Here is a 15,544-nt window from a genome sequence, read left to right as displayed (position 1 = left end):
TGAGGGCTTTCACCAAGTAAAAAGTCTGATCAGCCAAGTCATGTTTAAAGGTGAAAAATTAAGCCTTCTAACTAATTAACTTTGAGAAGTCAACAGTGCTTGAGAAGGACAGCACCTGAGGAAGACTGAGCATCCTGCGTGAGGGCTTTACATGCTAGTGTTCTGTACCACTCATGTAAAGTCCAAAAATGGGAGGAAACATAGACTTCTTCTCCTCTACAACCAAGGACTAATACCACAGCAGTAGCATTTTATCCACATTCACATGCCCGCACAGATAAGTGTACATACCTTTTTTTAAGGCCTTTTTTCACAGGACACATTGGAAAAGAGAGGTAAGGTATTTTGAAAGGCATAACATCGAAGCAAAATAGTACAGGCCAGGTGCCTGCTCTAGCAAGAAGCCAGTCAACAAAAAGATAAGCAGCTTTTTACTGGTTGGTCTTACTAGCTCATTGCAAAATCTTGTTGCATCTGGTTCCACAATCTTAGCCCAGAACTAGTTTTCAAGTGGTCTCACTGATTGCCATGTACCAGAGTTTGATATATATTGTGCTACAACTCCATCAGACTAAAGCAATGGGACAGTATCAGCACTTCAGAAGAATCTTCCACAAGTACAGCTAAACCCTGCAGTCATGTAGATACAACATGCTTTGCCACACCTACCAGATCATGCCTTGGTTAAAAATCAGCCCCAGCACATTTCCACTTATATCGAACTCAGAATATGATGGCTGAAAGAAATAATACAGATGCTTTCATTAGGCTTGCACAAAGGGTTTTAAGATGACTTACAGTAGATTAAAACTGCCACTTCCAACAGCAGCAGCATCCTGGCATTGTGTGGTAAGGTCTCTTGTTGCATCTCATCAGTGAATCATGAAACGAATTAATATGACTCAAGGTCAACAGGCAGACTTTAATACAGCTTGCTGATTTTACTGAAAATCATTTTGAGATTTGTTCAGAGGAAGGTGCCAACAGAGAATTTAAGATAGCTCTGGGTATTGAGTAAATTTTAAAGCAACAATTCCTAAATTTTCTATTGGAGTCGCTGTCGTGGGTTAGGTTGAAAACTTCCTCCCCCACACAGCCGGTCACTCCCCCTCCCCCACCCACAGGAATGAGGGAGAGAATTAAAGGATAAATGGGAAACCTGTGGGTTGAGATAAGAATGATTTTAATACAGATGATTTAATACACAGGATAGGTGCTCACCACCCGCTCGTATGCGAAGCCTGTCTCGTCCCGAAGCTGCAATCCCGGACGAACGTGAGGCCCCGAAATAGAGAGGGGCAGAGAGAGAGAGGGAGAGAGAGAGAAAAGAAAAGAAAAAACAGCAGAGCAACAGCGCAGCAAGCGCAAAAGAGCAAAAGTGCAAAAGAGCAAAAGCGCAAAAAGCCCCTCTTCCCGGCTGACCCTCACTTTTATACTGGGCATGACGCTGCATGGTATGGAATACTAATTGGCCAGTTTGGCCCTCAATCTTAAGTTCCACACAAATCACAAGGGGAATCGTGTCCCCCTTGTCCCAGCTATGCTCCCCCCTTATCCCGCCGTGCTTCTGCACTCCGGCACACTGAAAAGTCCTTGGCAGCTTGCTATCAGCATTCTTCTCAGAGCGAGCCTCTGAGTAAAACCAAAACACGGAGCTCTTCTAGCTGTTAAAAAAAAAACTCTGTCCCAGCTAAAACTAGGACAGTCGCTAATGGCAGTCATCTAATATGTCGTCCAATACAATATCAGCCATGAGGCCGCTGTGATTTAATTACTGTTTGAATTGTAACACTCTCATATTTTAAGAGTTACACTGTTTAAGAATTCTTTTTAAACATTAACAGATGTTGCCAATCATTATCTTATCTGCTTAATATGAATATCATTTCTAATTTGAGTGTGCTTGATTCTAATTTTTGCTTCAAGATTGTCCTGGGTTTCAGCTGGGACAGAGTCAGCTCTGCTTTTTAGCAGCTGGAAGAGCTCCGTGTTTTGGTTTTGGTCTGAGACTTGCTCTGAGAAGAACGCTGACAGCGCACTGATGTTTGTGGTTGGCACTGAGGTCTCACGGACTTCTCAGCTTGCCATGTTCTTGCCAGTGTGCAGGAGCACAACAGGATAGGGGGGAGCAGAGCCAGGACAGAGAGTCCGCGACTCCCATTATGATTTGTGCTTAGACTTAGGATTGAGGCCAAACTGTCCAATTGGTATTCCATATCATGCAGCGTCATGCCCAGTATAAAATGAGGGACAGCCGGAATGAAGGGCTTTTGCTCTTCCGGGGGTCTCACTCTCTGACTCTCGGAGTGCTCTATCTGTCTCTGTCTCTCTCTCTGTTTTCGGGCCTCTCGCTCATCCAGGATTGTGGTGTCGGGACTTATCTGGTTTGGGATCATTATTCTGGGACAGGACGGACTTCGGCCAAGGAGTGGTGAGAAATTACACCATACATCACTCATTTGTATATATATTTATCATTGTACATATGTATATATTCATATATTATTAGTAGTAGTAAATTGTTCTTATCTCAACCCACAGGTCTCTTTTTCTTTTCTCCTTTAATTCTCTTAAATTAAGGGTGAGGGTGAGCGACTGGTTCTGTGGAGTTTAGTTGCTGGGGCAGACTAAACCACGACAAAGATTCAGCCATGGGATCTCACTGTCTCTTTGTCTGCTGAAGAAAGCACTATATCATAAATTTTAATGTCCAGCATAGACACATAAACATCGTAAACAAATAATTCTTTAGTCATATTTCTGAACTATTCATTAGACTATTCTGTTTTTCCAAACCTTTAATAATTCCCATACCTCTTCTTTCACTCTATTTATTAGTCTCTAATTCATGAGCACTTTCATCTGCAAGCATTGAATACACTGCATGTGAGGAACAGTTGAAATACACACATACGTGTTAGTTCATGTGTATATGCACTGGAATAAAACTCTCTGGTAAGAAATTGTGGTTGTAAACTTTTGGTTTACACCTAAATGTCTGATTCAAGGATATTAGTCATATAGTTTTGCATTGTCACAAGATCTTGTTTCATCAGCTTTCTCACAAAAGAGAGTTTTGCTACCCCATAGCTGGGGACTTGCACGATTCACCATAGTGGGTGGAGAAAATAATAACGAATAATGTGGATCTAACAGATATTAATTACATGAATGACTGATAGGGGGATTAAGGGGCATGAGCTACAGAAACACCTGTTCCCATATGGCTGAACCAAGACAAACTTATTCTTTAAAATCACTATTAAAGTTGTAATTCTGAATATAACTGTGCTAAACTGTTGCAATATTTGGAGCCTTTAAACTCTTTCTGTGTAGTTTTGTGTATATATACATGTATGTGTATGTATTTACAGCAAACTGCTACATTTATATTCCACATATTTATGAGTCTGCTTGTGTACGAGGAAAGATTAAATAGATTGGTAATATTCAATTTGGGAAACAGTTGACTAAGAAGAGCTCTACAGAGAGATAAAATATGGTAAGTGAAATGGATAGCTGAATAGGATCATACAGAATGAAATAATCTGTGACTGTTCTTCATAACATAGGAGCTAATATTAACAAATAAAAGAATTCAAAACTTAATTTTTAAACAAAAAAAAAAAAAAGGAAGTCTTTTCCACACAACATGCAAGTTAATTTCTGGATTTGTTTGCCAAAGGATATTTTGGTTGTCAAAAATATTTAGGGTATAAAAAACGTCTTAAAATTAATGGATGATAGGTATATCATGGCCAGTAACCACAGAGACACAGGTATAGCTACTTCCTAGGAAAGATTTTAAGCTCATATATTTCCAGAAATTCAATGATTTCTACTTTAACCTTCCACTTCCAGCTGTTATTTCAGGCAGATTACTGGACCTAAGGGTCCTAATGGATGAGACCATTATAGCCATTCTTACATACTGCCAAATAAAAATGTCAATAATAAATTACTTTTGGCATCCCCTGTCAGCAGATATGTTGTTGACACTTTGAGACCAATAATGGAAATAAGTGTATATGTATATGTAATGTACCCTCGTTGCTGGTTAAACATGCCACGGCTTCCATTAACAGTGTTGAAGCCCTTGTGTGTGGGCTGTGAGGATCATTCTCACTGCTTCTCGCCTCTCTCTATGTTCTTTACATTGTATATGGATGAATAGCTACAAAGAATGGTGGTATCTGTGCAGCTCTTTAGTCCAGATCCTTAATTAAAGCTCTTTCCTCTATAGGCTCTGTTCTAGTAATTGAATTACTGTGTTGTATTCCATTAACATCCTTACTAGAAGATATCACATCTTTGGAAAATGAAATGTCTGAGCTATTTCCTGTCAGATGTAGCGCTGGCTATAGCGATTCATGTGTTCCCCACACTCAGCCTTAGCTATTACGATAGCTGTGAAACACCTGAAAATGCAAGGAAGCTCCAGATGCTATTAAAGTATACCAAAATACATGATTCCACAAGCTGTGGTGGCTCTCCGTCCATGCTGTATTTGAATTCCTGCATTCGAATTTGATATTGCAAGGGTTATAACTTGTTTGTTCACAAAATGGCCAGGTGGTAGTCTTTGCCTCCATCCCTGTACCAGTCCTGTTCGAGACACAACGTAGAATTTCCAGGGAGAAACCCGAATCTTTCTATAAAGGTTGAAATTTCATAGAAGCCAGCCAATGGCAATGAGATTGCTATACCAGAAAACTGTATTTTCTATAGAAAATATAAAAACTTTCTCTTGCTTTGGAAAATTATCATTTCCCAAGAGTCTGCTTTTAGTAAAACAAGAAATTTGTACACATATGAAGGTAAGATTTTGAGGAAAGGAGGACAAAAGCATGACAGAACACCTATGATGACTGCTCATGCAGATGTACCCAACATAGCCTTAAATGACCTAGCTCTTTTCCACACCTCCCAGGAAGTACAAAAGAGGCTGCAGGAGCTTCACAAGCTTTGCCAGTACCCTGACTATTATTTAACAGGGGAAAAAGCAGCATCAGGCCTTACAGGGTAGGTATTTTAGCCAGTTAAGTCAACCTGGCTCAGATCTGTGTAAAAGAACGAAAGTCTCGACTCCCCAGTAAAGAGTTTTACGCTCACTTATGTTATGGGACTTTCTAACTTTATTTCAGCTAAACAAATTCCAGCAAAAAATATATATAATAAGATTTCTAAAATAAATTCTTTCATATTTTTCTCCACAAACACTGTGTGCTAGAAGACCCTATCCAAAATTCCATGGAGATCGATGATGTTGTATTCTGTGGAATAGTGAATGAGTCTTCAATTTGGAAATATGTTAAAAGTAGTACCCGGTTTTCTTACAAAATCAAATGAAAAAAAAATTCCTAAAGTTACCAAAATCTAAAGGATAAGACAAATATGAAAAACTTGAAGGCGTAAGCAAATTCTGAGAAAAACTAACACAATGTTGTTCAGGGATTTTGAAACTGATGTGTCTAGCCAACTGTTAACTCTGCAGGATTGAAAGGAAAATGTAACTTACTACATAAATGTGAAGTGACAATGTGACAAGAACATTTAAAATAGGAAATCAGATACTTACAAATCCATACTCCAAGTCCCAGCACCAGCAGTAATTGAAAAACCTAACGAAGACAGCTCTCAAGAAATCGCCAATTAGAATTGTGATGTATGTTGTCATCGTGTCAGAGACCGTCAGCCGCACAAATTCCTATTAGAACAGTGTTTTCTTTTGAGAACATGTTTAAGCAATGAACAAGTACAATAATAAAGAAATACTGGACTGTATCTCTAATTATGCTTACCCTGTTTCAACATAGAAAAGACTCTCCTCCTCCTCTCCATACATTCTAGTTTGACCAACTAGACAGTGTACTAGATCTCCTGACAGTGCAGGGTGAACGGTTGGACTCGATGATCTTGAAGGTCTCTTCCAACCAGATGATTCTATGATTCTATGATTCTATGATTCTATGATTCTATGATTCACCAATTCTGAAAAATGCCAGGGAAAAACTGCCCCTCGTTTGCAAAAGATGTCCTTTGCTCTAATTTGTGGTCATATTATCAGATGAGATTTCCAGGGTATGATTAGACTGGTAAAGGCTTCCAGCCAAGATTACTGCTGTAACAGAAATCTCAGCTGATATCTTCAACTGCTTTTGATCCCTTTGACTTTGGGAAGATTTGGAAAAAAGAAAAAAATTAGTTAATGGCTTGATTTCTCAAGAAGCACCAACTCCCAGTGATTATGGAGGGAAAAGACAAGCCTAATGGAAATCCTCATCCTCTGCTTTTATTTTAGTAAGTCTCACTAAATCCTAATGTAACAGGCCTTATCCTAAAAGCCCAAAAGGCTAATACTCTCTCTGATCTGAAATTAAGGAGAAAATTAGTGCAGTGATGCGCTCTTGGTGTTCTTAGCTTGTTATTCAGCATCAGTGAAAAGAATAGAGGGGCTGTTTTTCCTGCCTATCTGCTCCCTGCTGATAATTTATTCAGTCAGGAGGTGAGATTGCCAGAGTGATGGAGCAACAGCAAAAGTGGTGATTCAGTGGTGAAGGCATTCTCATGCACAAAACAACAATAATGGGATATGATCAAATAGACAAAAGGACAATGTTAGAAAATTCTTTGGAAATGACATTTTATATTACTAGGTCAACAAGAATAAATGTTCTACTGGATCAAATAAAATGACCGAGCAGATTTACCATTAAACCACTGTTGTTGTTTTGCATTATATTACTTGGCTAAAGATAGAGATGCCTTCTCAACAACACACTGCTGTAAGAGCTGTCTCACGCGTATTTCCTTGTTGAGCTAAAATCTTTTTTAAAAAATCTTTTTTTTAAAATCTTTTCTATAGGTCTGTTGTAGTCAGAAGCTGAGATTGCCTGATCAAAGTTCTCATTGCAAATATCACATTTATTAGGGGTTGTGACAAATCCAACTTTTCAAAATTGCTGAACAGGTTTTGCAAGACAAAATGAGATGAGTAAGAGGAAGCTAAATGAAAAGAAAAGTGAAAAGGACAGGAAAAAAAGAAATGCTTTCAATGCTGTCAATTACCAGGAGAAAGAATTCCCTACTAGGCAGGTTCCAAAGAAAATCAAATCATTTTTTCTCAACTTTTAGCTCACGAAAAAGTCCCACATCTGCTTTTCCTCACATTTTCTCACCTTAATGCCAATTATTAACAGAAATAAAGAGGGTTTAGGTATCATATCTTGTAAAAGGCTATGATCTATTTTCGAATATGAGCTTAAAGCAGTTACATTACCTGTCCCACCATTGTTTCCCAGCACGGCCCTCTGGGGACATCTGCAGGGTCCACCTGTATTGGAGGAGCAGTCGAATTTTCTGGAATAGTACCATTGTACAGACTGGCTTCCCATATTGACATGTTATATTTGACTATCTTTTCTTCTTCCAACTGAGTAAAGAAATAAATTGAGAAAAAAAAAAAAAAAAAACAACATGAGCTTGTTACCAACTCTGAACTGTTTCTGCTCCGAGACTCCCATTACCAGCTCAGGCATGGACGTGATTTACAGTACAGAAAGAAATGAACGTCTCTTGCTGACATGTCTGTGAGTGGCTGGAAATCCTTGTCCTTGCCCAGCTACATGTTAAAAATAGTGAAGGGAAGTAAATAGCTTGCCTTGAGATTGATTTCATCCATTAAAGCGATAATGAAAGTGTAGAGATTGCCAAGGAAGAGAGCAAATATTCGTCCCAGCTGCCATCTTAGAGCTATTCGAGGGTGGTAGTTTTCCAGAGAGCTGATTACATCAAATAAAGTTGGACAGAACATTCCTAAAAGTGACATAACCATGTTCACCTGAATGGAGGAAAAAAAAAAAAAAACAAAAAACAAGTAGTTTACAGTTAAATGCTAGAGGCAAGCTCTTTTGTTATTATTGATTTGGGTGGAGGGTGTATTTCCATCACTACTTTTAGTCTGGTTTTGAATTTCATGAAAAACAAAATCCACTCCGAGAGCCACAAGATGTTTTCACAAAGGAAGAAAGGAATAAAAAGTCAGTTGTAATCTACTGCTGATGAATATATGAGATCTTTTTTTCATTTTACATTTCAGTTAAACCTCTGAAATAATCAAATGTCATTTCTTCTGACTAAATTCTACATTTTAACTAAAATTCTACTCTCAAAGAACTTAGCAAAACTTATTTCCAGTACTGTTTTATGCTACATCTCTACCACATCTTCCCAATAGACACATAGATGTTCTATAAAAATCATTCCCTCAAAAACACTGCACTAAATTCAATTAATCTGAGGTCTCACCTGAAGTTAGTTCTAGATGTCATAGAATTATAAAAATCAATTTGTGTGTACAACCAGGATTATCCCATCGCAGGTGGAGAATCTGGCACTTGCTCTCATTAGATTTCATACGGTTGGTGATTGCCCAAATTCTCTAGCCTATCTCAGATCTCATGTCCTCACTGCACAAGCAAAATCAAATCAATCCTTCATCTTTCTGCCTGATTTTCTTAGAAACCTCTAATAAGATTAACTCATCATCTTAGCAGTATGGAAATGGAACAAGTTTACTGAAAGCAAACTGAGAAAAACAGATAACAAGATTTTATAGAAAGTTTGAAATACAACATAACATAAATTCTACAGACAAGCGAGGGATTCTTGGCAACAGCGAGGCTAGTAATGCAACACTCCTAAGTGACTACTGAAAATTATCTTGAGTTTACTTGAACTTTTTGGTTCTAATTCATTGTGTCAGCCAAAAATAAAAATAATTGAGAAAGTTTAAGACCACAGTTATTCAATTTCAATTTAAAATAAAATTGCATTACAAAAAATATGTTTTGAAGGGACTAGAAACAGCAAACAAGAAACAGAAGACATTGCCAATCTAAGTCATGAAGGCTGTTAGAAGACACAAAGATGTTTATTTGAGATGAATCATACTAGAACAATTAAATAAAAATATAATTTTTCACAGAACTCTAGTCTTACACTTGCTCTGAAACTAGTATTCCTCAGCCATGCTGGAATCCATTTTGGAGAACTATTATAAATTCCAATACATTTCTAACTTCCTGCTTCCAAGAGAGTTAGGAGCGCTCTTGCTTCCCAGAAATGATATGGCAGCAGAAAGGTACGATGCCAACAAATAAATTCACTCACTTACAACTGTGTACATTCACACTCTTAAAAGATTTCCTCCATGAGACCAGTGTTCTTAAAGAAATAAATGGCTTTCTTCTTGCTGTTTTTCTATTCTTGGTTTTTAATGAGTTCTAGAGCTAATTACTGGGTTTTTGCATTGGTGGGCAATCGGTAGTGCATTCTGTGGATGGCTTGTGGTACTCTGTAAGAAGTATGCCGATTCTTTTGCAATGATTACAGGAATTCAGTGATTTTTCCTATGTATATAGATGGTGTTACCTGTAACTGGGATTACCTTGTTAAAATAACAAGAAGTCGCTGTTACCTCATAACACTCAAAAAAGAAACAACCAACCAAAAACTTGTAACTACCATCTCTGGCAGCACTTGAGTTTATAACTGAAAAGGGCAGAATTTTTATTTTAATCTCCTGCCACCTTTTACCTTATTATATTAATGGCTGTCTTGGGTTTCAAATATTAACACTTTTAATAAATTTTCCCTTATGAGAATTGTGGATATTCCTATTTCGTACTTCTAAAAGGTGATGAGATGCTTGTGACCAAAATATTCGTTATTTTTTCTTCATAATCAGCCATGTGAACTATTTTAAGTCTTTAAAGTATCTAATATAGTTTATAACACATATTGTCTGAGTCACCATCAAACCAAAGGCTTTACACCCAATACGGTCCGAGACAGCAAAGCTGCAGGAGTCAATTACAGCCAACACAACCAATCGTGAATTCTTAAAATTCAAACTCATTGTAACAAGCTGTATATCCTGTTTATCCACAGAAGTGTTCAGTCCTGTTGTGTTACTGCTGAATCTCAAGTCGGAATCCTCACTGAGTCTGACGTCTCATATCCTCCTGCAGCAACAAGTTCCAGGGGCAAAAATGTTCAGAAGACATCCTGGGTCACACCAAGGGTCGGTGTAGCCCAATACATGCCCGGAGATGAGCAAGAACAGAGCAAACATAAGAATAATAAGTCCTAGATTCCAACTATATTCAGTTCGCGTATTTATTCCGTCAGATGTGGGTTTAATGTATTTAGCAACCTCCAGAGGATTTCCCTTTCATGCCTTAGATCAGTCTTCCATCAGATGGATGTAAATTTCAACATTTGTAACACTGGCACCCACTATCTACCATTCCTTCCCTCTTGCTTCTTCTGAACCTGGCTTCTACTCAACTCATTTGATGTGCCTTAGTTGTCATACCGGAAGACACAGCGAATATGTATTTTGAAAGAAGATGTATGTCCTTTGGGCAGTTTTAAATATAGTACTTCCTAATTTTATTGAAAGTTTCCTTGTTGCTATGTGGGAGAGGCATGACAGAAGTCAATGCTTTTCTTTCTCTTGAACATTCAGTATTTTCTACATTTTTATTATTTTCTGCCTTTTTTATCACTTATCTGAAGCAAGCGTATTCTTTCCTATTTGCTTTCTATCTGCATTTTTCCATGCCTTTGCTATTCATGCTGACTATCTATTATCATTATACTTTTTAGTTTCTTGTGAAGGATTTTTCTGAACAGAGAAATGGTGAATTGAACCGTCCATTGAATTTTAGCCAATTTAATCTAGTTTGATTTCAGAAAGGAGCTGATTTATAGTCTGGACTTCTTGTCAACTTGAAGCTCAGGTGTTGGAGCAGATTTTCTTCTCTTCTTTTTAACAGAGACTGCTTCACTCTGTTACTTTAAAACTATGGAACGATAAGCCAGAAGAGGGGCACCAAGACATGCATACATGATAAAGCTACAGTTGGTAGCCAATGTAGTCTTGTGCTCACTATTGGCTGAGTGAAACTCAGAAGCCTTCTCTGCCCTATTGAGATAGAATTTTCCCTAACAAAGGAACAACAACCAAGAGGCCCCCAATAATTAATAAAACTCTGGTTCAAAACACCTTTTTTAATCTCTCTGTGACACTAATTACTCCAGATACCAAGTCCCTGCTTTACACTCAGAAAGCTAGAAAATTACTGCTTACACAAGCTGCAACGATTCTGGTAAGAAATCCTGTGACTGCAATCACATGTAAACACCAGCCCCCAGCATATTAAACTGTGCCAACACAACATTAAATATTGAACACTGACTGCTTGTTTGTTAAATGATAAGTTCATTAAGAGTAAGTAGTCTAGCAAAAATAAATTATATCTTCCAGTAACAATGATTGCAGTAGTCATAGATTTGTCTAGCAATTGCTGCAGAAAGCACTAAAAAAGACATTTTTCTAGCAGATAGTTTAATTTTTTAAAAAGAAATTAGAATTAGAAATTATATTTCATACTAATAAAAACTGTCCAATGATTTCTAGAATTAAACAGAGCATTGACAACACAGCTTAATAACTTCAACATAAATGTAGTCCATATCCACTACTAGGAACATTAAAATAAATAGCAAAAATCTATGGGGTTGTTCAACTTGCAAGACCTGAAATGTTAAAGCTATGCTTTTTTGTTGCTGGGAAAAAAATGATGTGTAAAATTTATCTCCTCTTTGCCCGAATGTTGTTAATGATTCTGATTCAGAGAAATTAGTCTGTCTCCTCATAAGTTTTGTCTGCTTTTTAGTAGCTTTATTTTTAAACAATAGAAGAATATATTTGATAAAACAGGGTACCTCAGTACCAGAGAGGTGCTCATACTACATTCTAGCTCTGCAAACTATCATCTATCAAATAGAAAACTCAATTTTGTTCAGCAATTTTAATCCAATTACAAGACACTTTACCAAGGGAATCAATGACATTATTCTCCATTTTATCAAAATTTCCACACTTATGGGGAAATTGTCACATGAGGCAGAATCATCATTCATCCATGACCAACGACCAGTCCACAACCACCTACGAGGAGCAATGCAAAGGCGGATGAAATCCCGTAACAGTCCCAGTCTGTCTGTTTTCACTAATTTCCTGCTCTCCATGATACACGATATAATTTTATCTGAACTGTGATCTGGTAGAACTAGGTACTGCCAATATGGAGAGAGAGTTTAAAAATCATGTTATGATAGAAGAGGATACTCACAAAGAAAAAAGTATTGTCCACAAAGTCACTAGTGGCACTTTATTAGGCAATGAGCTCCAGGAACAGATGATATAAAATATGTTTCTCCCAGATTGCTCCAAGGACACCATAATTAAGTGTAAACATTTTTTAATTCCCTAAAACATCCAGAGTGATGAAAAGAAATTTCTTACAAAAGGAGCTTAATATTTTTATGAATAATGTCAATTTTTGCATACTGTTGCTTGAATGGTATGTAAAAGTTGCACTTTAATTTTCTCAAAGCAGTACATTATGTGTTTATGGTTTTTTTTCTGAATAAAATATCAATTCATTTATTAATGATACAAAACTAAGAGAGCTCAATCTAGAAAATAAGAAAAATATTTAAATGACTGTTACATAAAAACCAAATATATTTATGTAATTAAATATTAATATCAAATCAAGGGCAATATTTTGTACCTTACAAATACGTCCATTACCTGTCAATAGGAAAAATTTTTAATCAAATAATGGCAATGTTGCCTTATTCACTCTCCTTTAGAGGCAAACTTCTTCAGATCTCAGCTCTATGATACAGAGTCTCAGCAGCATTTTTTTGTAAAGCAAACAGAAGTAAAACAATGAATATAAACATGCATACGTTTAGCTGCTTTCCAGATTGCAATATAAGCTGATATAACAGCTTTCAGTAGCACAGTTCTTGTTAGTACCAATCTCTTACCACACCTTTCATCTGAGAGCAAGCTGAATTCCTCCTGATTTGTCTTCATCTGCTAGTCTTTTGCCACATTTAAAACTTGTGTTGCTTTAAGCCAAGCAGTTTTGTACAAGAACTTTCTGTCCCATCAGATCAAAATGTAATAAATTTTATCAATAACTTAACCCGGTGGCAACAGCCTCATTTCTCTGGATCCCAGAGGTGGATTGCTGAAGGGTTTTATGCTATTTTCTCAAGCAGGTTTTGGAGTTGAAAATCAAGAATTTACTTTCTTCATTCTATTGTGACTCATCCCAGCAGCTTTGTGAGGCTAACATCTTTCTGCCTTACCTTAAATCAGGTATCTACTTTATACTCCAGCTCAGAAGATGAGTTTTAGGTAACAAAAAGCTGGTTTTACAACACATAGCAGTGTCTTTGCTAAGAAAGCAAAAGAAAGAAGAAAGAAAACCTTTCCAGGTTTTCACATAACAACACTGATTTCAGGTTCTTAATGCACACTGTCACAGCAAACACAATCACGATCACCATACACGTCTATCAGGCAGGGCAGCATCTAATCTAGAAGAAAGCAGATTAAGCAGAAAAAAAACAGTATTGGACTCTTGGATGGGGCAGTTGGAACTGGAAAACATCCATCATGAAAAGCATCCTGTTGCTACACTGCAGAGCTGTATCCATGAGGCCCAGAATAACTTTGGATATGCCCACACACCAGTCATTTTGCTTGGGCCAGTCTCAGGGGGAAAGCAACAGGAGAGCAGGCTTCTTTAAGAGATCTTGTGAGCCCATAGAGTGGCTGGAAAACAGTCTTAAGAGCACAGAGGAGGAAAGGTGAAGGCCCCAAATGAAAAATAAATACAAAGGGACATTCGAAAGAACCAACCAAGAAATAATCATTTTAATGAAGCAGGAAGCCGAAAGACAAGAACAATTCTTCTTTCAGACTTTTACCACCCACACTCAAAGTATTTAAATTCTCAGGAAAAAAATGGCAACATGCAGAGAGTAGAGGAACACAGTTTCAAACCACATCTATTTTAGAAATGTGTTAGCACGAACTTCATTTCTTTCCCACCACCCGTAGTTCTCCAGACCTTCCAGGGCAAATTTCTGGGATCTTCTGACAACAAAAAAGATGAGGTAGCCACTCCCAGCAAGCGTGCACAGGGCTAAGAAGTTTGCAAGAACCCTCAGGAATCGAGTCAAGTGAATATTTTCCTCTTTTCGGCTCTCCTGCTCCTCCACGATAGCTTCCTGCACTTGTTAGAAGAAAATAATATTATGAGTACTTTAATGGTCACACTGCTTCCCCAGTGCTTAGAAGTCAGTTAAATAAATTATGAAGATAGAAATGCACATCTGGACATCACGTTTGAGATGAGCTTATATTGTCTTATGAAATCATTCAGAACCCTGTCAGACCGTGGGGTTTTGACTCCCCAGAGTTCGCTTTGCTTCTGTTGAGTGTGACCCCGCTGAGTCTCGTTACACTTGCACTCCTGTGCCAAAAAGAAATCAGCATGTTCTGTCAGCTTGCGAGGTGCTATGAGGCTAAGTGACCCGGCAGGATAAATGTGTGATTAGCTGCCAGAAAAGGACCTGCCACACTTTAAAAACGTCCATTTGTGAGAAAACAGCAAAAAGATTTTATTCTGAGAGTCAGCAATTCAGAAGGAATTAAAAGACAGTTTGGATGTAGGAAATCCAAAAAAAGGCAAATGGTGAACAGCTTCAGACTGCAGAATAAAACTTTTGCCCCATGTTCACCCTTTGCCAGGACTAATAAATATTAAGACTCTGGTGCAACTCTCCAGCTCCTACTTTTGCCAGGAGATGGAGCTTTTGCTCTGAAGTGTCCTCGTGAGAAGGGAGGTTACAACTTTGGTTACAACTTCTTGCTTTGGTACAGAGATCAGTTGTCCAAAGGGGAAGCTGAACTCCTGTATTGCAATAAGTAATCTGTATGGCTCTGCTTTTCTTATGACTTGTTTGTTACATAAATTAAAGGAGATTGCAGCAGCTCTTGAGCAAAACTCCCATGACCTCACCCAAGCCAAGACTTCACCTTTTCTCTCTAAGATTCCTTGCTCATTTGCAAAGATCATAGTAAAGCGCCATGAGTTCATTTCTCAAAATCAAGTCTCTGTCTCAACTGATTTGTATTCTTCAAATAGCTTTCAGCAACTGACCTTTGTAGGTGGGCAGGGAAAGCTCACGCAGTTTCAGTACTTTCAGTCAGTATTTCTTCAATATTTGTTTTCCTGGGACATTTTCTTTCTACTGACATTGGGTGCAGTGATCTTTCAGGCCCACAGTTGGGAGGGTGGGCAGGGTAAGCTGTTATAGGAGTATACCACCACTGCAGAAAGGAAGGACGTTGTGTGTGATTGGGTAGTGCAGCTAGTGCTTGGTCCTCCAGCTGCCATGCTGTACGTTGTCGGCGTGACTGGAAGTCTAGAATCTTACTCAGTGCCTGGCAACACCTTGTCTGTGTATTCCCTGTACATTATTACACTGAAGATGAAATTTTCCTTTACATGCTGCACTGGTGTGTCCCAGTGACCCCAGTGTAGACATACCTTCTTTAACATTCAAAAGGTAGAATACATGCCCTTCATTGTTCCCACAGTGGTGC

The 15,544-nt window shown here is 38.0% G+C and overlaps 1 protein-coding gene across 1 annotated transcript in view; it reads right to left on the bottom strand.

Moving 5' to 3' along the window:
• Positions 1-15,544, bottom strand: part of TMC1 (transmembrane channel like 1) — a 58,610-nt gene that overhangs the window by 6,722 nt on the left and 36,344 nt on the right. The window contains 5 exon segments of the mRNA XM_086629915.1: positions 670-737; positions 5,579-5,707; positions 7,280-7,432; positions 7,661-7,840; positions 13,969-14,163. Of these exon segments, the coding sequence (XP_086486041.1) occupies positions 670-737; positions 5,579-5,707; positions 7,280-7,432; positions 7,661-7,840; positions 13,969-14,163 (725 nt within the window).

The sequence above is a fragment of the Tauraco erythrolophus genome, chromosome Z, assembly GCF_009769465.1.
Source record: "Tauraco erythrolophus isolate bTauEry1 chromosome Z, bTauEry1.pri, whole genome shotgun sequence".
NCBI lineage: Eukaryota > Metazoa > Chordata > Aves > Musophagiformes > Musophagidae > Tauraco > Tauraco erythrolophus.
This window is presented reverse-complemented; position numbering and strand designations above follow the sequence as displayed.